This window comes from Pyxicephalus adspersus, chromosome 6 (genome assembly GCF_032062135.1).
Source record: "Pyxicephalus adspersus chromosome 6, UCB_Pads_2.0, whole genome shotgun sequence".
Classification (NCBI taxonomy): Eukaryota; Metazoa; Chordata; class Amphibia; order Anura; family Pyxicephalidae; genus Pyxicephalus; species Pyxicephalus adspersus.
Window position 1 is genome coordinate 46,968,426 of NC_092863.1, and position 25,144 is coordinate 46,993,569.

At 37.3% G+C, this 25,144-nt stretch overlaps 1 protein-coding gene and 1 long non-coding RNA gene across 2 annotated transcripts; one reads left to right on the plus strand and one right to left on the minus strand.

Moving 5' to 3' along the window:
- Positions 1 to 11,254: 11,254 nt before the first annotated feature.
- LOC140332537 (uncharacterized) lies at positions 11,255 to 12,060 on the plus strand. Its single transcript, XR_011921159.1, has 3 exons — positions 11,255 to 11,345; positions 11,633 to 11,709; positions 11,826 to 12,060. It is a non-coding gene; the product is annotated as an uncharacterized lncRNA (long non-coding RNA).
- A 10,330-nt stretch (positions 12,061 to 22,390) lies between these two features.
- Positions 22,391 to 24,234, minus strand: CLDN5 (claudin 5). The gene has a single exon (XM_072415654.1). It carries the CDS (start codon positions 24,121 to 24,123, stop codon positions 23,476 to 23,478), a length of 648 nt encoding a protein of 215 aa, XP_072271755.1. The 5' UTR covers positions 24,124 to 24,234; the 3' UTR covers positions 22,391 to 23,475.
- Between the last annotated feature and the right edge of the window lie 910 nt (positions 24,235 to 25,144).

A 25,144-nucleotide genomic window follows, 5' to 3' on the forward strand; every position in this document is an offset into this window, starting at 1 on the left:
ATACATTTCTGTAATTTAAAACACATGCACCAGCAAAATTCACTTGTAGTAAATATTTGGTGTATAAGAAATTCACTGTTTTATCCTATTTCTGAAAACTTGATTCTCTCTATTCTGTACTTGCTTTAGGATCTAGCATTTTAGATTGTGGCGCATGTTAGCCATCAATCTCTTTTAAACAAACCAGGCTCCTACAAGGTGCTCTAAACAAAGGAATATTATGAAGATAGATTGGTTTACGTTCTAGGAATATTACAATGAAAAACAAAGTTACAGTTTCATACTAGCATTGATGGAATTTCCAGTTCCATGTTTGTGTAAGATTCCTGGAACCATCACCAATCTGGCAGTGGAAGGCATGGGTTGCAGAATAAAAACAAACTAATTAAGTTGCATGAATGGCTTGCTGCCCTTTTTTTTGGCAGAACACAACCTGTGGGACTTCTGCCATACTGACAGGGCTAAAACAATAAAGATTAGTCCTGTTTTGCTACTCATACACAGCAGAGCATGGTACAAGATCCTAACCGTAAACCTGCATTTTTGGCTCACCTAAGCATGCATGGTTATATAATAAATTAAGGAAAGAAAAGAATGACATCTCTGGCAATTGGTTATCCTTGAGTGTAAAACCTTGACAAACTGAATGAATATACATTGACAGTCAACTCATTACTGAAATCCATAATTCATGGAAGTCTGCAGAACTTCTGATTGCCTATAGACTCCACTACCTGTCTGACATTGCATTGGTGTTATCCTATTTGCTCAATTTTAGCCTAAAAAGGACAAGTTCCTTGTTATGATTTACATATAGTCAAGTATAAAAATGTTATTAAGGTATAAAACTGGTTTATGTAATCATAATGTGAAAAACACAATGAATGGGTGTCAGCTAGGGCATTTAGAATCCTCATTAACATGTAATGTGCCAAGCGCCAGCTCAGGCGGATTGTACTGGTACCTGAGAGTTTGTATCACTAATCCGTGCGGTGCTGGAACGTGCGTCCACTGCTTATCTGACTGGAATTTCTGTTCATTTGGACATTTCACAGCAGGCCTAGTGGAAAGTGGCAGCCACCTGCCACCGAGCCAGAAGAAATTCACTCTGACAACTACAGACAGCACTGTTTATATTACAAGGAAAGATTCTGGCAGGGGAGCTAAAGAAAACTTAAGCAAAGCATGTGTGTATATGAAGGAATTTACAGTACTGTAATTCTAAGCCAACAATTCACATCTTCCCAGTGCCCAGCCAGATGGCAAAGGACATACAAAAATGCAATGTATTTCATGGAATAATGTCTTGGGGGTCTATTTATAAAGCAGTGATTCTGACATTCACTGGTGGAGAATCAATTACTGCCATTGAAACACATGTACCTGGAAGATTTTCAACCAGGGAATATTTCAGTGAATGCTTCACTGCTTCAGTTTACTGCTTTCTAAATAGCTGTAAAAATTTATTTTCTTTTATTTTCCTCATTGTTTTTATCACAGAAGGATAATAAATTACAGAACACATATTTAAGTGAACTGTAAGGTAGCAAGAGAATATATATTGTGAAATCAAACAGAACTAACATAGACCTAACCCCTGAAGACCCCGGGAGGAGGGTTAGGGAAGGGCCTGTTTGTAGATGCTTGAAGTACACCAGTTACATCAGCATTGAACACAAAGCTAATCACAAAGGACCACAATTTCCATGAAGGTACCCACAAAAGAAACACACTGAGTTGTATAAATATTCTAGAGTAAATTGTGTCCCGTTTCTTATGAAAACATTTTTAGGAACACAAAAATGTAATGCAGCAGCTCATTATGTCACATATGTATTCATTATTCCATTTACATGTAAACCTCAGTTTTACGCTCATCAGCTGGTTTAAACTAAAGGCACAAAAATAATACATGTGATAATGCACAGTGACATATATAATAAATTCTTATTTTTAGGCAGTATAAATACCACAATATGACATTGTAAAAGCTTTTTATAGTCCCTGTACAGCAGAACTTAGACTAATGGGTTGAAAAGTAGCCCAAGGAGCCAGATGAGCAGGGAGACCATTGATAGATGAAAAGGTGATGGTAGATGGAGAGTAAATTCGATATCATGTGAGTCTAGTAGCAATGTTTCCAGTTCATAAAAACCACCAAATTATGTCAGAATAGGATGGATAGCTATTCCTTCTAGACCAGGTAAATGATTGAAAATTTCCTGATATTAATAATAATATTAATTTTTTTTTCAACATGACTTACTATGTACACAGTATTTATAACGTGCCGACATATTACGCAGCCCTTTACAAATCTATAAATCATGTCACTAGCTGTCCCTTTAAAGGGTTCACAATCTATTGTCCCTACCATTGTCATATGTCTTTAATACAGTCTAAGGTGAATTCGGGGGCAAGCCAAATAACCTAACTGCATGGTTTTGGAATGTGAGAGAAAGATGGAGTACTCAGAGCAAACAAAGGGAGAACCTGCAAACTCCATGCAGATAGTATCCTAGCTGAGAATTGGGATCTAGCACTGCAAAGCCCAGAGTGCTAACCGTGCTAAGCCACCATGCTGCCCTGTCATCTATCATTTAGCTGGTATACCTGCTGCGTACCCATCAATCAGCCCAAATAACCTAATCCCAATAGCTGGGTATTCTGAATCACTATCTTTTGATTTACATTGTGGGAAATGTTTGGGGGAGAGGGTGGTAGGTGTATGGGGGGATTAATAAGGAATGCCCTAATTTTCATTTACACTAGATTCAACCTATCAATTCAATGTAACGCATCTAATGTCTAATCTATTTAACTAAACTTTACCTAGTGTATGGTGACCTTTAAAATAGCTGTGCCACCATAACTAATGTTGCAGCTATTATACTCCTTTTTATGGTCCTAGCTTCTATTGTGTCGACAAAGAAAAATATTCCTAGATATTTTCTGGCTGCAGCCAGGACAGTGATCCCAAGACACTGACACTCTCATAATCCTCCATCCCTTCAGGAATGGTTTGGAGAGCTTGACCATATTCAATATATTGAGAAGCTGGTTGCTGAGGAGAATGACCAAAACAAATGATACCATCTCACTTAGATGGCTTGGACAGTATTTAAAGACTCCCCCTAATTTGGGGCATTTCTGGTGAAGTTACATGCCTCTTGTAGCGTCCCCTGCAGGAGGAGGACATGGTGGACCTTCTCACCTGTTCTTCTATCCTTTTCTATCTCCATTTTTTTATTCTTCCTCTTTCTCCTCTGCTATTGGATTAGATAGACCACCTTCTGGATGCCCATAACTGACGTCAGCATATGCTGCATGTGGAATGGCTTTATATGATGTGATATTGTTTTGACATCCTATAAGTTGTATCCTTGTTGATCTATGAACTTAGCATTATTCTATTCTTTGTATTTCCCTGAAAAACCTAATGCAAGATTTTACAACCAAAAAATAGCTATAGCACACATCAAATACAAACAACCACAAATGCATTGTTGGCTGTGAAGAATTAGAATTGAGTCTAAAAGGGTCTTTAAGGTTTTTATTTCTGTCTGTGTTTCCATTTAAAAAGAGTTAAAAAATAATAAAAAGTGTGATTAACCAAGTAAATTTAGGTAGTGATTTACAGATTTACAGACCCAATTTTTGTAGTTTCTCATTTCCATGCCAGTTGATTTTCAAGTTCAGGTTCTCGCGCATGACACTGTTAGATCTTTCATTCCATTTAGGTGACTTATTTATCTATCTTTATCCTTGTGCGCACAGCATAAACTTGTTTTCATTTAATTTTGTTTGAAGTAGGTTTAATTTCCTTGATTTGGCATTTTTGAGCACTGAGAGAGCATCCTCCTCAGAAGGGTTATAGGTTACATAAACAGGGCTAAACTATGTGTAACTTTCTCTACTTCCAAGACTGGCATCAATCTCTTGTGTGAATGACAGTTACTGAGTCACAGTGTTTAGTCACCGAGGAAATATTCCCAGTGTAGTGTTTCCCTTATCCCATTCCCACCACTTCTTATCACTATACTGCTGATTGTGCTCCTGCCTCCTTCTCCTTAATGTCCCCACATGAATCAAACAAGGGGGCCACATAGGTAGCATTGTTCATGGAGTACTGCATTCATAGCTCCGCTGTAACATTGAAATGTGTTTCCTTTGCTACATAAAAATTCCAGTATGAGCAGTGTTAGCTGAAATTCTTGAGAGCTGAGAGAGATGGATCTGTGCATTACTTCTAATAATCACTGAGTTTATATGATAACATGAAAGAGTAATCAAAAGTGCTTTTAATCCAAATTTTCCCAGCTTTGGTCATACCGTCAGACTCCTAAAAATAACAAGTAACCCCAAATGGATAAGACAAGCCTCATACAGACACCTAATAATTATTGCTAGTGATTATTTTGGGTGACATTTTTAGGAATGATCACTGTACAGGCCAAGAAGATGAGCAAATGAGAGGTGCCCAGCTGCAGAGCTTCCAATAGTTTGCGTTAGTCATTTACGTAGTAATCTGGCATGGCAAATCACTAAATGGCATTGTGATACACATATACCATAAGCATTGATAAAAACACACTCTCTTGGGGAGGTTTAGATGTATCCCACATAATGACAGGTACATTGTCTTGCCAAGGTGTACCCATTGCCATTGGAACAGCTGTAATAAATGTGTTTTTTTCATTGGCTTCCTCCTGCAAGCCCTGACACTTCGCCCCACTGGGGGAACATAGTACCAATGCATACACCCTGTATAGTGGTTGAATCTGATCTCCTAGAACATCTTCTTTTCCACACTTCCCTCCCCCTAACTAACCACTGAGAAGAAATAAAAATCGAACCCTCATTTTTTGGCCATATTGTGTTCCAGCCTGGTCTTCTATCTTCCTCTGTTTACTTGCTGGTCGGGCCTGTCATTGGGTGTCCATGTCACTGTTTGCCTGACATGAACAGTTTATATTGTCTGTCTACGGTGAGGTCTGTTTCTGGATGGATCAGTACATAAAGTCTTCAACATGGCAGGACAAGGACAGCACAGGTGGGGGATCAGCAGTCCCCTGACCGGTGGAGCTATCAAGAGGCCCAGTCATTGGATTTAGGTAAGTATCTCTTCCTTCCCAGGGTAAAACCTGGTTTAATCCTATCGACTGGGTTAAGCTGTGTACACACTAGATAATTGTTGCCTGGGACAAATGATCAAACAAATTTTATTCTCTAATTCTTCCCTTCTGGATCAACATCAGAGAATGGACAACCACTCTACTTTCTGCACTTGTTCTCCTTGTGGCCCTCTCCATCGAACAGAACAGAGCTGTGCTGGAAACTATCAGGAGAGATTGTTTCCAAGGACAGACATCTAACATGTGTACATAGCCCTAGATTGGGTTGGGAGAAAGGATGGGTAAATTTGAGTTTTTATTGGAGATGAGCTCTAAAGGCAATAGCAGAGGCTTAAGAGTGCTGTAGTCACTTTGCATTTTAAAGAGAATGTAACCTTAGTGATAAATACCTAAAATAATACTTAACGTGGAACGAAATCCTTTTCACATGCCACCATCTTCTTCCTTTTTCTCTTCCATCTTGATTGGCTCAACTGGGATGATGGAACACCAGAGCAGACACATTCAGTCCTTGCAACCGCAAAGGAAACCGGGATCCAAACCAGTATTCCAGCTTCCTATATGATTTGGACAGATGAAGAGGATAATCAGGCAAGTGAGTGTATTTTACTGCAGAAGGAACATCATTTGTCCCTTTCTGCAAAAGTTCTGCCCGGCTTCAAATGTATTAAGTTGAACTTTATTTGCACTTAAATTTACTAGTTACAATTTTACCACCCGGGAAGAGGATTGGCATTTGCATATTCTATTCTTTGCAATTTTATATAATGGCTGTCCATGGGAGATAAAGGCTTTAATAAGCTTTACAGATCACAAAAAAGTTATGCAGTATAAATAAATAAGCACAGGATGGGTGGTTATAAATAAAAGAGGGAACAGAATTTCCCTGAAGTTGCTGCGTTAACATATGCTATGTAGCAAGATATGAAAATATTTGGTGTTCTTTGATGTTGAAATAATACCAGGATATTCTGAGTCTGGGAGCTCTGCAGGAGCTTCTGGGCTTTGAGTCTGTCTCTTGTTCAGAGATAACATCCACTGTGTTTAGAGAACTGTTTTTGTTCCTGCACACAGAAGCAATGAGGCTCTGCTAATGTTCTGGTTAAAGGTTATCACATATATAGGTGCAGATTTGACATGGAGACAGAACAATACAAGGTTCACATGCATTTTACAGATTCAACAAATTGTCAAGAAGAACTATATGTTGAAAACAAAGCTGACACAGTGCCAAGAACAGTGATACACTATAAGGATTGATGGCTGTTACAGTAATCTCCTGCGTTGGAATACCCATGTAACAAACTCTTGGAAAAGTATAAAGAAACGTTTTCAGATTAATTCATAATGGTTAGCGAAATATAAAAAGTAACCTTTTTAGTGTAATTTAAGAGATTTTAACAAAATTTCACCATTTTAGAGAAATTCTTTGAAGTTAAAGGTGGAAGGTAAATTAAAATTGGTTTTACTGGTTTCCTTAGGGTTAACTATGCCGAACATGCTCATTGCTTCATATCTTTTTTCACAGAATATTAATACATAAACTCAAAAACAGTAAAATAAAACATTGTCATAGTTCTCAAATAATAAGTAATAGAAATTAAATATTATAAACTTCCCTTAATATGCCCCCCTCCAAATTCCCTAAGCAGTGCAATTAGAAAAAAATTGAGTTTACACATCTTCAGCCCCTTACAGGTGAGCAATAACCTTCCATGAGAACATTCTTTAGTGATCATTTCCAGGGAACGTAGAATGAATAAACACTGTAAAGACTGCTCTTTTCTATAAAGAAATGGGGGGAGAGGACAAAGAGGAGGCATCCCGCAGCATCCTGCTGGTTGTTTAGTGACTCTGAAGAACAGATTACTAAACATCTACTGGGGGGAGGTGTATATCATCATAGATCATGTCGGCATCCCAGCCAGAACACTATCTGCATGGAGTTTGCAGGTTCTCCCCGTGTCTGCCTGGGTTTCCTCCGGGTACTCCGGTTTCCTCCCATATCCCAAAAACATGCATTTATATGGCTTCCCCCTAAATTGACCTTAGACTACATTAATGACATATGACTATAGTAGGGACGTTAGATTGTGAGCTCCTTTGAGGGACAGTTAGTGACATGTATATGGACTTTGTACAGCGCTGTGTAATATGATGGCACTATATAAATACTGTGTAGTTATAATAATATTATTATTATTAATATTATTAATAATAATAATAATATTATTAATAATAATAATAATAATAATAATCAAAAGATATAAAGAACTGTCCATAGCGATATGAGTAAATAGATCTGTGTGTTACTGCTGCTCAGAAAAATAAAGTCATCTGGATTGTGAGAATGAGCGTTCTGGTGTGATCTAAGCATTTTGTGCTTTTCACTTGTTATAAGATGGACGATTCGGAATACATTGTACAAACTACTAGCCATGAAAAACTCTGAAATCTGTTCCAATAAAGCTGTGATCAGGAACCTTTCTGACAGCAAGGCCCAGTAACATAGGATAAAATTTTGCCATGGCCCCTGCTTCCTGTCGTCACACTATCACTAGCTGCAGAACAGTGTAAAGAGAGCCGCCCCTGCCCCCTACCTTCTGTGGCCCCAGCCAAGGACTGACACCGGTCTGGGACCCGGAAGCTGGAGACCTCTGCAATAAGGCTCACACCCAGGTGCTGTCCATTACAAATCAATACAAGTACAGTACTTGGAGCTGCTTGCACATTTTTTATTTAAAAGTTCATTATATACCAATGATTTCCATATATTAATGTACAACAAAACAAAACATCAGAGTCTGAATGGTAGCAATGGCCAGCACCTCTGTATTGCTTTGCTCCAGGTTTAGAGGAACTACAGTAATTTACAATTTTTTTAGCCAAGAATTTAAGTTTGCAGTCTGTTCTAAAAAGCATTGGTATATCTGCAACACAATAAATGCAAACCATACAGCTACTGTAGGCACAAAACCTTTGGCCCCATAGCAGCACCTCTCTTTTAGGATCAACACTTATACACACAACATTTTCTTGTTGTGTATAAATGAGCTAATATGATTGTCCTTCTGGTCATGACCTTATTATGGAGCGAATAACTATAGAGGCAAAACAACAAAAACAAGTCTTTTTTCATTGCCTAAGGCACAATCTTATATACATCCCCCCTCTCACAGTATTAGGGGCTTAGTGCAGACTGGCCTTGTGATGGTTTAGTGCAGGGAAAAATGGTATATGGCTAATGAGTTAGTATAAGTATAAGTCAGTTTGGTACCTCTAATAGACCTGTATAGGCAGCATTTAGTATCTTGCAATGCTATTGTTTTGGGTGCACATCAGTTGTTGAACTATTATAAAATTGTTGCTGCATAACTTAAGAGCCTTACCATGATTCCAGCTAACACAATTGTAATGACCCAATATAAAGCACATCCATTCTTCTATAATAGTGCTCTAAAACCCTATAATATAATTGTAGAGGAGCCAATCTGTACACAGAATATTGTGCATGAGTAAAAGTACAAACATGTAAATGCATGTATATTCGTTGCATTACCTACTCCAGCAGTACAGCATTTCAGTATTGTTTCTTTTGCTGTCAGTGCATTTCAGAAACAATCAAGCAGTCATTTGTAGAATCTTTAATTTATCATTAATAGAAAAATATATGAGCAATTGTGTTCCTTTATCCACTATATCGACACATAAAATACAAAATCAGCATTCTTTAATTCTTTTCTGCACACCAAAAGCTTCAATCTGCATGGATAATCATGACTGGTCCAATGCAAACCGTAATAAAAATGTATATTTTATCTTCCTAGCAATCTCTTCCTGCTCATATGAATTTAATTTTACTAAATTAGACCAGCACAAGGTTCTCACAAAAACACAGGTGTGCATATCTGTATTAAATTGTGATTTGTAGATACAAATTATGTATTACTGACGTTTTGTTATTACATCTGTTGCTGACTAGACAATTTAACTATTTTCCAATGTCTTGGAATGTGGCCCAAACTATTGGAAAAATATGTTTTTTTGTTGTAAAAACAGTTATGTGGTAAAGTTCATCATTTAATATAACATATGAAAATATTTTTCTAGTGACAGTTCCCCTTTAAATAATCATTTTACATGTGTTTATGGTTGTATTTCTCCATGGTCCACCTGTCAAAACTATATAGATTTCACAGGCAACTGTAAAGGACAAAAAAAACATATCTGTTACTGATAGCGGTGGGGAGTTTGTAGAGGGCCTAAAATCTGTTTGCATAAAACTGGCATGATGGAAAAATGTAATGTATACTAATCAAAATAATAAAGCTTTAGATTAGCCATAGATTAAAAAGAAAAGTGTAAGAGTGAGATATCACAGCAGGCCGAAGAGTGTTTGCATGGCTGCCAATGATTCTTATCAAGTGTTCTGTTTAACATATCTGCAGAAGGGTGATTTACAGGTAAAAACACTACTGAAAATGTCATCACTTACTTAGTAATAAAGTTTTTACTGACATGTTTTTATTAAAAGTAATACATACCCCATCACAAATGTTTTGGTCTTCTGCCACAAAGTTAAGTGCGATCTCATTGCATCAGTGGTGTGAATTACACAATAAGATTTTACACATTACTAGTAACATCATATAATGTATACCCAATAGCAGAGAATTAAAACAAGCCTGTCAAATGTCAAGAAAGATCACAGGGTTGTAAAACAGAATGTAGACATAGTTCTGAAGTGTTTATATCTTTTCTGCCATTGCTGTGTAATCAGTATTTGGCTCCTTCTAGTTATATCTTTGACTTTATCAGTAGTATGTTCTGCTAAATTACACTAATAATTCTGGTATTTGAAGAACTTACCAGTGACAGGATCACAAGGGGGAATTATCAAGAGAACAGAGACAACACTTACAGTACAGTTGCTCACCAGCTAACCTTCTCATCCATCTGGAAGATCAGTGTGCTCCCTTTGTGTAGTTATTTTATACATGTTCTCAGATTATATTTGTTTATATTTAATAATAATTTTGTACTAGATAAAATGTATGGGATACTTATCTGGGCATGCCTCCCTGCCCTCTGGCGCCAGTTGATGCCACCTATATTAACCCAGTGGTTTGCCAGAATCAATGAACTCCAGCTTGTGGTAGACCTCACCTCTTCCCTACATCTAGGCTAGAAAGTATTACTGGATGGCGTTTGCGCTCTCCAGAGAAGACTGAAGATGCTAAGTCCATGGTTGAACCATTTACGGATTTCTTGAGCAGTGTCCCTCTCTCCTATATCTGCCCAAATCCCCTTTCCATGGAGATTTCCCCTTTTTCCTTTCTGATAATAGTGGATAGGGTTACTATGAACCTTTCTTTCCATGGACCAGGTGGCCATGGATCCCTTGCTTGGCCAACACCAAAATCAGCTTTTAATAAAAGCCACCTGTCTGATAAACTAACACACATTTTCCTGGAGCCAATGACATACAAAATGTCTTGGGCACTATTTACACCCCACCTAAGCCCTTCCCAGACAAGCCATGAGAGACTGTGTCACAATTGTCTTTGACTTTTTAGTTTTGTGTGTGTTGGTTTTTACCTTGAGCTCAATGAAATTTAAATGTACAAAATGTATGGGTTATTTATATTTTGAGGGGACTATTTGTCCCTGAATTATGTAAGTGTAATTATTATTAATAAACTTCTATAAAAGAATTTGTATTGTGTTCATTATTAAAACTTTGGTTGTATATATAATTTATATATTTATAAATAAATTAATTTTTACCCATCTTTTGGGATGAATTCAAGTTCATACATATTAATGTTTTAACTGATAAGGGAGAATGTTGTTTTCTGGCTGGTTATGGAATGAAGTCTAAGTAGTGCATTATAAAGCCAAAATTACCATATCCAGTATAAATTGACTGCTAAATGATGACATGAACCAGAAGCTCTACAAATACCCAAAAAAGTGGCTGAACTTTGGAACCCACAACAGAGATCACAGTGTCTGTACTTCTTGTGAAAATGATGCCTCGTATCATGAAGCAATACGGTAGAAGCCTGTTGACTTCCCTAAAATTGTGTTAACCTAAGCAACAGCTTTTTTGGCTTTACACAAATCCATTCCTACTGAACGTGTACTTGGGGGTGATGAGATAAATCAGCAGTGTCCATATCAGAGCTCTCCATTTCGGGGCCAGCTGTGGTTAGTGGACAGTATATGTATACGTTTCTTTTAAATACCTTGTTCAAATGTTCAAACCTGTATATTTCTCTGGCTTTTTCTTACAAATCGGTTCCAATGTATGACTGCAAAATATTTAAATTTAACTTGACAAAAATAAAAAAAAAATCTGTGACCCAAGTATGAATGACTGGTCTGGGGGAAAAGTACTGGGGAACAGGACATTTACATATTTTCATAAGCGTGTTCTCAGATACAAAGGTTCACTGCTTGCTACAAAATACATTATTTCATTTTTACTTACACAGTGTTCCTTTGAAAGCAAGTTTAGCAAGGTTGGCATATTCCAGGATAAAGAAATGGCTTCGAGCTAGATACATTCAAGGTTAGTTTCATTTGGGCTCAGTGACTTGTTTCACAGAATTCATCTAGTTTCTCTTCATCATTGTTTTTAGAAGAGGATGCTGTTTTTTAACTTGGTTTTATTTGTATTCTAAACAGGAAAAGGATATATCCATCAGAAGAATCGTATTACAAATAGTATTACAAATAGCATCCTCTAAACGCCAACAATATGGGAACACGACCAGACAAGACATCCGGAAAGTCAATCCAGAAATGATGGCAACTTAAGTGAGGAGTGACCTCCAACTATAGGAGGAAGGAGGGCTTCAACACACAAGTACAGATAACAAAAAAACTATATTACAAGGCTTTTATTTATAAACATCTACTGCTCAATGACAGGGTCCTCTCCTCCTGTATGACTGTCTGTATTAGTCTGTCATTTGCAATCCCTATTTAATGTACAGCGCTGCGTAATATGTTGGCGCTATATAAATCCTGTTTATTAATAATAATAATAATAATAATAATAATAATGACCAGACTTTGTGCTCCATACAGATACTGCCATTAACATAACATGCAATCACTGTGCTATCAGTGACCATGTAATTATAACATATTCATTACGAACAATCACATTGTTTGTACCCTAACAGAAGTCTCTGCTTTAAAAAGATATATACAGTCTGCAATAATCTTTAAATACACAGGTAAATCCTATCATCATAGGGTTTAACATAATCATAATCATAGATTAGAATAAAGATTTTTAAAACATAATTATATTATATGATTATGTTTTAGAAATCTTGTGAATTTTGTCAATGTGAAAATAACATAAGATTATTTATTACCTGTGCTTGCTGAGATACACTATATTTTCTTTTTGACTATGAAAGAAAAGGAGAAGCAAAGAAGGCTTTTTGAAGGGCATGTAATATTAGCTGATAATGCAATACTTTATTAAAAAACTAAACAATGTATGACTTAGAGTACAATTAAACACAATACAAAATATGTATAGTTCACAATTATTTATCATACAATGAATCAAGCTTGATGGCACACTGATAGTTGGTATATTTATTAAGTGCAAATACATATATTATATCCCCTTCCCAACGAGTTTCGCCCTTTTTGGGCTTCCTCAGGGGATATGGAGGGTAAGATGGTAGCTATGAAAATATAAATAGTTGCCATAATTGAATATGGTACATATACAATAAATGACTCTGTTCACAAGGATTATTGCGATAACATTAAAAGAAGGTAATGTGTAATATCAAAGTCTTAGTAGAAGCTAGAATATGGTTTCAAAAACATAATACCTATAGTATATATCAAGGGACACTCAATGTTCAAGCTTGATTTTGCTTCTCCTTTTCTTTCATGTGTGTATTAACTAAGGCTGGCCACCACTCTAGGACTACATATCATTTTGAAATACCTCTCTCTTATGATACCTCTTTATACTATTAATTTCTTTTTAATTATGTTTTATATTAGAGCAGTGCTTACTTCCTTTTAGTGTCGTGTATATGGGTTTGTTAAAATGTAATTTTATCCACAACTAAAATATTGTAGATCCTAGAGAGTTAAACAACCTAACTTTTTTGGTGAGGTCTTAATTTTCTGCTTTTGTGATCCCCAGTTGGACAGGAACTTCTGCCATTATTTTTAATGGAAAACTGAACAACACTTTACCAGTGCACTAAAAAAATTGATTGATGTACCTGGATATCATATCCTGGAAGCACATGTCTCATTTCAGAACAGTCAGATATTTCACCTCCCCTCATTTCTGGTAAAACATTGCATAGGGCCATATAGCCTGGTGCTCTGTGTTTTTTAAGGTTCCTCAGTTCACTTTAGTGATATGTTCTTTGGACATTATATTTAAAAAGTTTATGCTGTATAGGTTCAAATATATCGAGAAAAAAAATTACGCATAGCCATTTTCTGTAATTTGTCTGAGAGCTGGCTGCTTTGTAACTACTATTCTGTTTTTTATTAGACAGAGCCTGGACAAAGGAGCTAGTTTGGCTGATGTACCACTTCTGTCTCTTGTAAAAGGCAATTTACAGACTTGCTTTGGGTAGCCAAGCAACTTGGAAGCTTCCTGCAATCTCCATGACGAGGGTGACGCTAGCAGAGAGAGCAGTTATTGTTTATTTCCCCTTTACTGTATGGTGGGCAAGTAAGGAGGACCATCCCCCCATTGTCTATTTACCTATAAAGTGTCTTCTATGGTGGACTCAACATGACACACTGGTTCTCAACTAGACTGAGACAGGGCCATATCCACTAAATTAGGCTTGTCTTGATAGCAACACAGGTTTGTACAAGATAATATTTTCGTTGATGCAGCTAGTTGAGAAGCATGACTGTCCATTAATGAACTATGGCCAATGGAGTAATTACATTTTAGGGCCCCTAGGCTGGACCTCCTGATCTAAACACAATACGTGCCTAATTGTCTTCTTATAACTTTCAAATAAAAAATAATTATCATTAATAGTGTTAACAATCAACTTCTTTGCAGTTAATTGATTGACAAGGCTTTTTTGTTGACTGGTTATCCACCGAATAGTAAAATTTGTGATCAATATTTCAATAGGATATATTAGTGAATGGTACATTGAATATTCATAGTCTATTGCAAGGATCAATTTAAATTTATTATAATTATGATCATATTTTCAAAAGTAAAATAGAGTATGCCTAGCATAACTTTGTAAGGTAATAATTTGCTGCTTAGTAGATTCCTATAGACTTTAGCTATGTTCAGTTTTTTATATTGAGGCTTATCTTTTTCTCATTCTTCTAAATAATAAAACTTAACTAAGTTTTAGAAATGCAGATTGATACAAAAGTTATCCCAGGCATGTCCATTTCCTTTGACATCGTTAATCTAGTTGGCATTTATCTAGTACAGATGGTGTAAATAGGTATACACTTTTAGATAGTCAGCTATTTTCTGTATTGATTCCTGGAAGCCCTCATTGCCTTGTCTCTGTGAACTCCCTGATGACTTTTCTGCTGAGAATGAGCTCAGGGTCTCATTATTCTCTTTATTCAAATGTAGGGAACATTTCCTGTCTGTAAAGTGGAAGCGTACCTCCAACGTGAGTGGGGTCTGAGAGGTCACAGTTTAGATCCATAACTTAGAAACGCTTCATTTATCAGAACAATGTTTCTGGGGGTCCCACAGCACTCCTCCGCCCAGCCCTCTTCTTTAGCAGCCCAGTGGGAGAGCTGCACTTTCAGGAACCAACATGCTGTGTGCTGGGAAAGTTGTCGGAGAACCTTTATTCTTTACTAACAATGAATTAAGGTGGTAGGTGGTACAGGAAAATGACTAATGACTATGACGAATAGTGCACATCAGGATAACTTTTATATTGGGTAAAATCAGTAAAAATGTGAGTTTGCAATATACATTTGTATTATTTTTACAGTCCATATTGGTGTGAAATATTTAAAATTCTGAATGCCAATGATGTGACATGAGTGCAGGTGTGCCTGGGTATACAGTTGTTGTGACTCAACAGAGGCTATTAAATAATGTTTTCACCCTAGAATTCCCCTTTTCCACTCCACTGCATTCCACTTTTTTTCACATTAATTTATTTAGATGTGTTAAAATACCTTTTACACACCAAGTTATTAAAAATTGTACATTTTTGGTCGATATTTGGTGAATCTTTGCTGAGAATATTTAAAAATAGACCTTGGTGTTGGATTCTGTGTTCCAAGGGTACCGGATGATTTTCTTTGGTAATTTATGTTTACAAATCTCTCAAAAAAAAAGAGAAAATACAGTATGCTTGTCTGATATTTCAAATGAAAGGATGTCTACAAACGCCTATTGGAGTATTTTTTTTTATTCCCTTTTTTTATTATCTTTGAAGAGACTGATCTCCGTTCCGGCATTTTTTCTTATCAATGACACAAACTCCTTTAAAAAATTGAAATAAAGAAGCATTTAAACTTCTGGTTTATAATGATGCCGGAGTCATCTTTGAATAGGTTTACCCTCCCTTCCTGTTCTTGTGACATACTAGGAAATGAGGAAGATCGGATTATAACGTATATTTTCTTCAAGATATGAGTTTTGAAAAACCTTTGAGAATGAAGTATGAATCTGTGTTATTATCATTATTATTCTGGCATTACTATTATGATGTGTCAATGATGAGAAACAATGCAGAACTGGAGGTCAGGCTTTTCAATTTTACTTTTTGAATGGGTATTTCAGGTTAGTGAATCACTAGGAAATAAAACACAGATTCACATTTGGATTTGGGTGCATTGAGAAGAGGAAAAGCAAAGATACTCTTTAATCTATGTTCTGCAGTTTGGGGGGAAACCAATAAAAGTACCAATTTAGTCTTTGTGGGTGGAAAGTACACTTCATGCAGAAAGACTACTAAATAACTATTTCTTAGTTTGCTGCCCATTAAAAATTGTATATCTAGAGTAAAATATGCATTCTTGATTCTTCTTTAGAAATAAAGTTCAGGAAAATAGGTCGTTCAGTAAGTGAATTGAATCTCTGTAACACAGTAAAATACTGTATGAAGTGATTTTACACTACTAATAACACAATTGGGTGTACTTTTTTGAGACATTTACACTTTTCCAATCCAGAACAAGGAAGTGAAGTGTGAGCTCCATTACTGGAGACTTTTTTTCCTTTACACAGGATATTCAGTTATGTTGTACTAATTTGGCTTCAAAGTCCCAAACAGGTGCTGCATAGACCACATTACTTTATAAATACGTTTTTTTTTAATCTGAACCCCTAGACATCCATATTAATCCTAAAGAATAGCACTCCATCCTCTGCAGAATCCAAGCTGAATCTAGTGGTCCATCTTGTTCATGTGCTGTGCTCCTATACAGATTTTTGGATTCTAATAGAACAGGACCGAGGTCTACCAACTGTACACTGCTACTTCTAGTTATGTCTTCATTTTTAAAACAAATATTTTTAAATATATTTTAAATACATTGTCAGGATGATCTGCTGAAGTTCAAATTGAGAATCTGAATGTTCAAGAAAGGGATTTTCCTGCACAACCATCTTCAGGGTTTACAAAAAATTATTAGAAATATCCAGTGAGCAGCAAAACTCAGGGCCAGATCGGTTGGAGCTAATAGAAAGGCAACAGCAACTTAAAATTACCACTCATTACAACCGAGGTATGCAGAAAAACATCTCTCCCTTACCATGTATCAGCTGTTCAGTCTGGGGTGGTGGTGTAATGGTGTAGGGATGTTTCTTTGCAAACTTTGGACCCCTTAGTACCAATTAAACATTGTTTAAATACCACATATTACTTTAACATTTGTACTGACCATGTCCATCCATTTATGACCTCAGTGTACCCATCCGCTGAGAGCTCATAACAGGATAATGCACCAAATCATCACAAACTGTTTTCTTGAACATGACAATGAGTTCCCTGTACTCAAATGGCTTCACCAGACCTCAAAACAACAGAGCAATGTTAAGATGTAGTGGAATAGGAGATTTGCATCAAGCATGTGCAATCAACAAATCTGTAGCAACAGGTATTATCATGCCATATGGACCATAATCCCTGAAGAATGTTCCCAGAGCCTTGCTGAATCCATGACACAAAAATATAATTGTTCTGAAAAAAATGGGTCCACCTGGTTACTACCAATATATACATTTATATGTGAACATTTAAAAATGTAAATTTAAAAACATGTTCCCTAAACTTTCATAGTTTACCTTTCAATCAACTTGTTTATAAGGGTTATCGTAAACCCCAGTTACCATGCTGTGCTTTATTATTGTCATTTCTGTGCTAGGTAATATATATCAGAGAATAATACCAGGCAACAAATAATGACAGTAACTCATTTCCCAAATGTCCCAGAAGGGGCTTTTTTTTTGTACACTGTAAAGGTTCACTTGAATCCTACTGACAATATCTGTGTTTGCTGTGGCTTGAATTATTCCTGCAGATTTAGCCCAACATGCTTAGCATGTTCACACAGCAGGTACAGCAGGCTAATCCTGGATTGGCTGGTCATGCTGCTTTGTGTTCAGAAGTGCTAGCTGCTCAGTCATAAGTTATTCAGCCGTAAGTGTTTGTATTTGATCACAGCTTGAACTGCTTTACAAGGAAAATACGGTAAAAGACTAGATCAAACTGGCTTAGTAAGAAGAAAATTACTAAAATAAAATTGTGTGTACTAAGTATTAGTAAGAAGTTAGTCATTCGGAGTGTGGGGTAGGCATAACAAAATGTAACTGCAAATACACATTATGCCGAGTGATAAACCTCAGGGTTTTTATCTTTTATTAACACTTAAAGTCATTAATTATTTTGAACGACAAAAAGTTATAATTCAGTCCACCAGTATAAGTACATACTGCAAAGGCTACTGAAAATGTAAAAGACATGAATTAAGAAACGTCGTTCTATTTAATTGAAAGACATATGAAGGCTAAAGAAGCACAGTCACTGTTATAGGCTTAGGCCGCAGAAGAGTAACACTGATGTAAAATTTCCATCCTCAGCCTGTTGATTGGACAATGAAAGAGCAGTGGCATACTAATGAGGTTATTTCTCTGATCACTCTGCCCTGTTAGATACTATTAGCATGCTTCATGTCAGCACATTTGCATGCAGCACTCCTGATTGGCTCCCAGTGCTGCTCTTTCTTCACTCGATAGAGTTCTGCTGTACAGGGTACTAAGAGGGACTTATATCTAATTTAGGCACAGGTCAACTGTATCTAAATTGCATGTAAAGATAAACATTTTGCTTGGTTTTGCTTAGGACCCCATCAAGTTTTTTTATGGATATTTCCCTTTATATCTTACAGGAAAGAGAGGAGAGACCTATACAAATTAAGGCACATTTTCTCTTAGGCTACATACACAATGATATTTCACAATCCTTTCCAATGACAAAAGACTGAATGAACACTGTACACACAGCTCTATTGAGAAGGGAGGGGGAGAATGACGAAGCAAAACCCCGTTGCACCCTCTCCTTTTCACTTGTATTACGATTGTTCGTTAATCATGGATCCGCCAGGACAGATCCATGAACGACGTCAGATGAGTACTGTACACCGGCAGGATTCTCGTCCGATACTAGCCCTAAAGCGATAATTGGACGAGAATTATCTGACGTGTGTAAGTGTGTTGTCACTGGAGCAGCTGCCCCAAATGGAGGATTTCTCCTTTATTACTGTTTCAGGGTTTAAGGTTTTTCTTCACATTCAGCCAATGGTCAGCAGGACAAAAAGACAATAAATCTTCTATGTTCCCACACAGCCAACAATAGAAACAATATAGATGTCCTATCTTCTGACCATCCTATTCCAGGTATTTACAGCTGGGCACAGCATTGTGGTGCAGTGGGTGCTCAATATAGCATTCAGGTTGCATATAGAAAATCCAGATAAAGCACCAACCCAAGAACACAATGCGAGAAGTTAGTTAGAACACCTAGCTCCTGTCTGAACAAACCCAAACCATTTGGAAGCTGAAGTTATCTCTGACAGATCTGAGAAAAGTTATGTGAAATTAAATATTCAAAATGTTTGTGTTTCCATGAAGAAGGAGCAAAAATATCACTCCGCCTACCTTTCAACACTCTCTTTGCTTAGAAAGAGTTCAAGGGGTGAGCAAAGTATTCAGTCAATGTGTTTTAAATGTATCAAGATTTGGTTGAATTATAGTCATGTACCATGTAATAAATCCCCTGTACAGCGGCACTCCAGGAAAATATAGATGATGTAAATCATATTGGTTTATGTGGCTGCTAATCCTCTTTGGTTTGTATTCACTTTATACAACATGCAATGGGCTGCTTTGAAGAACCCTAAAGGAAAATTCTTTGCCAGTTCTTATAAAAGCGTTCAAGCATTTGTTAATCCCAGGTTGGTAAATACAAGCGTTCATCGGACAACAGTTTCCATCAGCTCTAATTGTTTTTTTTATTTTCTATTAGACACCATTATTCTTATATATCTGTATGTGAGTACATTGGGCAGTTTTCACTCCTTGTCGCTGGTATCAACACAAGAACAATATCAGCTTTGGTGTTAGATGACCCCAGGTCAGGATGAAGCCTATGATCGTCACTGTACAAGATTCCTGTGCTGGTCTCAGTTATTCTAACAATGATAAGGTATCCTTAAACATACAGTAGAATTGCTGTCATCAGGGGGAACAACACATCTACAGATTACAAAACAATGTTTCCTGCAGAATCTCACACCACAATTTGAAGTTTGCCAATCCAAATACTGAGTAATAAAGCAGCCACCTAGCACTTGCTGAATTATTTGCCTTAAAGTGCCCTGATCACCCAGAAAGTATTCTCCTAATTCTTTCCTGGTATTAGGAATTCCTACAGCACCAACAAGATACACGGAGTCATGTCACAAGAGCTCACCATGTCCTCTAATCTCCTAAAAAATAGGGCCAATCTATGGGGCAAGCCAATTAACCTAACAGTGTAGTTTTAGGATGTGGGAGGAAACACATTAACACAGGAAGAACATATAAACTCTATGCAGATACTGTCATAGCCAAACCTGGGACCCTAATGCTGCAAGGGAAGAATGCTAGCCACCATGCTGTACTGTAAGCATTATATCACAGCATGCTCTGTAAAACATTGGCCAACCCTTTGTACTATTTCCCCTTTCAACAATGATATAGTACAGGGGGCTACAACTGGATGTAATTGATTAGATTGTTGAAATCTAAAGACGATAGTACAAAGATTTTACAATTGTATTGTATCAAGTCTGGCAAGCCTTATTCTCTAAGAGCAGCCCCCTATATAGCTTTAACGCCAAACTATTAGTCATGTCTGACTTTCTGTGGAAAGACAACTGGAATAGAAACTGAAATGGTAACTTTGTACTGGCGTATCATCTGGCTCATGACGTCATTTTGGACTTGGAGGATCAGCCTGTATATGAGACATCAATGCCTCCCCCACCTCACTGATATCAATATGAATGGCCTTCTTCTCATTTCCAGAGCCCCCAATTCACCTACCTTCCCTTTACTTCTTATGAATATGCAGTATAATAACTGTTTTGTGTTTTATATACATTTATACAAATGTGACAATTTTGGTGCATGTTTTTTTTTTGTTTCTTATGTAAAGAGTGGGATAAACTTTCATTTTTCATCGTACTCAACACAAAAATGTAGCATGTATATAGAAAGTTGCATTTTTTTTTTACAAATGATAAACAATGTATTTTGCTTGGTTGGTTGGTACTAAAGTTTATTTAGTGAATATTTTACACTTCAAGTAAATGAAAATGTATGACGAGTCATTTAGAAATTATACCAGCAGGTACTAAAAATGCATGGTCCCCATGGTAAATCTAAAATAAAAAAGTTTAATTTTTTTTTTGCATGTGCTACCAACACTTTCTTACTTACTTCAATACCAGCAAAGTTATCAAAGGTATTCCCTTACTTGATACAATTATTTGCCAAGTCTCTCTTCATGTTGCTCCTCTGTAATCATGGAGGAATGGTTATTCTGTACCAGTGGACTTCTGCTTCATACATTACTATCTAGAGGACAGGACAAAAGGATGACTTTATCTGCATGTTACTGACCTTTGTGACCCGTCATGGACTGGGATATGTCTTGGATGAGCATCTGATCCTTAACTGCAATATAGTCCTATGTAATCAACTTTTGGGTACATTTAGAAGTATTTATTATAAGCCTATTATTTCTCAGAGGAACTGCCAGGTCACACTGTCCTAATAAGGTACAAAAAGGAAATTTGTCCCTGTGGTACATTAGTTGTAAAACTTAGGTGATGAAGTTCATATATCAGCCCCTTTGTTTTCCAGGAGGCAAGATTGTTTAGAATGAAGCAATGTTCAGTTTTGTGTGATCTTTAATATTTGCTTTTGGCAATACTTCTATGTTTACAAACAACCATTTACAGCTGACATTTGTTACATATTTGCAAGCAGAATCATTGCCAAAAAGTTTTCTGTGGCCTCCTCTCCTCTGTGGACTACTCTTTCTGGATCTGTAGTGTGGATGCAGTGCACAAGGGTTCATTCACTGTTGTTATAAAGATGGTATATAAATATATATATATATATATATATATATATATATATATATATTTAAAACATACATTATGTGTTTTTTAAAGCAACAATTCCTTAAGGCACAAAAGCACTAAGGGCTCTTTACAAAACAGTGAATCAGACATTCTCTCAAACATTCCCTGGTGGGAAGTCTTCCAGGTCCAATGGCAGTAATTGATTTATACAAGGGAATGTTTGAGGGAATGTTAGATCCCTGCTTTATAAATAAATATTTTTTAAAAGCAGGTCTTATTTGTGATACCATAAATATGTATGTCAATAAAATGTATGCAATGTAATACATATGTAATACCTTTTACATACTAAGCAATGTATATAATTCACTATAATATCTGCATACTGCAAATCATTGGAGTAAATAGTAACCTCATAATCTTGGTATAATTTTATATTTATACGCCTTAAATACTTTATAGAATTAGTTGCGCCATGGAAGATAATAATACACAAATAACAAAAAACATTTTTTTTATGTCTGTATATCAAAATTAAAAAAAACTTAAAAAAGAAAAAATGGATATACTTGTATTGTGGGCGATCTATATCAAACCAGAAACACGCCTTTGTTTTCTTACAAAATGACATTTATTAAGTTTGAAAATACAAAGAAACTTTGGTAGACCTTTTTTTTGCAAAATGTATAGTTAAATAAATGTTTTTACTTAATAGAGAATTACAATACAGCATATAAAACACATTACAATGTAAAACTGCAACAGGGTACCAAAACGATCATCTGAGCACTGTGGAAAAATATCCAGTTCATCAAAAAATTTGTTCCAACAATGAAGCAATTCTGAAATCTGCAAATTACAGTTTTCCATGGAATGCACAGAAGAACAAGACATGTACTATGTCCCCTGGATATGGGAAAGGGGGTATTTGGGTTTTTTTTTTTACTTTGTAATGGCCATGCATGTAAGATATGACTTGAAAAAAAAAATTGAAATTGACTGTACTAAATCACATTGCAATCTTTCCAGATTCACCTGGAGCAAAGAGCTACGATTCATTTGCTAAATACTGATCACAGCATAACCTTGAATGTGGATGTATAATGCTCATACACAATTCATGGACTCAAGCCTAAAGTATAAGGGATGATGATAGAACTTTGGATCAACACAAACCTGAACAAGACTTTTAATAAAAAAATGCCTTATAACAAATCTAACACTGAAATGTTCTACTTTAGGCTGAATAGAAATCGTCATCACATAGAAGCCCCCCTTTGCTGGTAAATGTAAACTAATGATTATCTTTTATTCCTTTCACAATACTTCTCAGTCCAGTCACATGACAAGTAAAGTCCATGGCATTTTCCAGCTTAATAAAAGGCACCAGGATTGTTCTGAATGAACATCAATGTTAGGAATTGCCCTGTATGGCACCATTGTGAGATGGGTGAGCCCCAGAAGTATTGGTGCTGTGCAATACATGAACACATGGGAGACCAGATGTACAGGGTGAAGGGTTGTCTGCTGGAAATATACACAGGAAAAGTCCAGTTATCAGGAAACATGTGCAGTATAAATACATAATAAGGATCCACTAGGACAGCTGATGTAGAGTCACTGATATTAGCCATCTGGGTCTCTGGAGGATGCCAATATGCCCTGAATCAGGCAGGGTCCATGCCCTCTGTTCTTATACATAATTCTTTTTGTCATAGTCCCCGTTGGATGTCGGTCTTCTAGAGGCAGAGTATTTGATAGGTGGGGTGAACTGGCCTTTCATTGGACAGGAGAGGCAGAGGAGCACGCCCCCTAGGAGCAGGAGAGCGGTAGCAGCCCAGCCCACATACAGGGCAGCCCCCATCTCCCTCTTTTTGGAAGCAGGGACATGGGGATCGTAGAACTCCCGGATGACGATGTTGGCGGTCCAGCAGAGGGGAACAAGGACCAGCAGTCCAGTCACAATGTAGATGATTCCTCCAGCAAACAAAACTCGGTTTTTCAATTTGCTGCCCTGGTAGCAGATGGTGCACTGAGCCCCCACGATGGTCACCATCAGTCCGATCAGACCCAATATAGAAGCCATGACGGTGAGAGCCCTGCCAGCCTGGAGCTCCGGGGACAGGGCTAGGATGGAGTCATACACCTTGCATTGCATCTGCCCCGTACTCTGCACCACACAGGACATCCACAGCCCTTCCCAGAAGAACTGAGCCACAACGATATTCTGCTCTATAAAGGCGGACACCTGCCACATGGGGAGGGCACATGCCAGGATCACCCCGATCCAGCCGATAATACTGATAGACATGCCGAATATCTCCAGAGCGATGGAACTCATCTCTGATGCTTGCTGGGCTCAGGGATATAAAGAAATAAAATAGAGCTGGTATCAGTCTTCACCGCTTATTCTCCAGCTACACTCCGCGATTCTCCTCCGTGTGCGGACTGCTCCAACGCCTGGACCTCCTAATAAGTAGCGAGACGAGTCACGCCCCGCCCCTGGGAGATGCAGCCAGCCAATCACGGACTACAGCATCCCGCATCAGCCAATAGAAATCCGGGGGCTGATTCTAGTGGAAAGCGGTCAGGAGATGCTGGAGAGGAGCCAGGAGTAGGGAGCACCTGCTGCAGGAAGGACCCCGGCCAAATACACAAGACGGGGGGAAGAAAGGAAAACACTGGCGGTAATGGAGATGTGGCAGCGAACGTTGTGTTCCTTTTCCTTTCTGCAGCCACACAGGAAAAGGACAGCCAGCACAATAGGCGTACATTGGGATCACAGCACCAAATATAATATATGTCCATTGATTCATTATACATTACTAGTCTTACTGATTGTAAAATAAAAATGTCATGGTATTATAAGAGTCGGCTCTGACCCATCGTGGACCATTCCCAAGCCTTTACCTTCAGCATTATACCAGGTGTGTTTAGTGAGATCAGTATGGGGGCTGCCATTGTGTCATTACTCAGCACTCCTGATCATTGTAAACTGAAAAACTTCAAAAAGTATATAATAGTCATGTGAAAAAGTAAGTGGAAATTGTTATATTTAAAGAAGGGTCGCCAATTTACTTTCTTTTATTGTGGGCACCCAGGTGTAAGTCAACAATGCACTTGTTGGATTGAATTAAATTGTGGATGAGGATTGTGGATGTGGATTATCTGATTATTTAAACATAATTCCTATGTAACCCAGTACAGACCTAACAACCAAAGCTCAGTGAGTACCTGTCTGTGGGCAGGCTGCAAACACCTGTCTGTAAGCTGGCATGGGATTCAGGGCTGGACTCTTGGGTGCATGTCCCTGGGATCATCCTTATATATTGCAGAATATCTAGCAGAGGGTTATCACTTCA

What these genes read in the sequence shown, in the direction of transcription:
- CLDN5 (XM_072415654.1), bottom strand. Translation starts at nt 24,123, where the DNA reads ATGAGTTCCATCGCTCTGGAGATATTCGGCATGTCTATCAGTATTATC.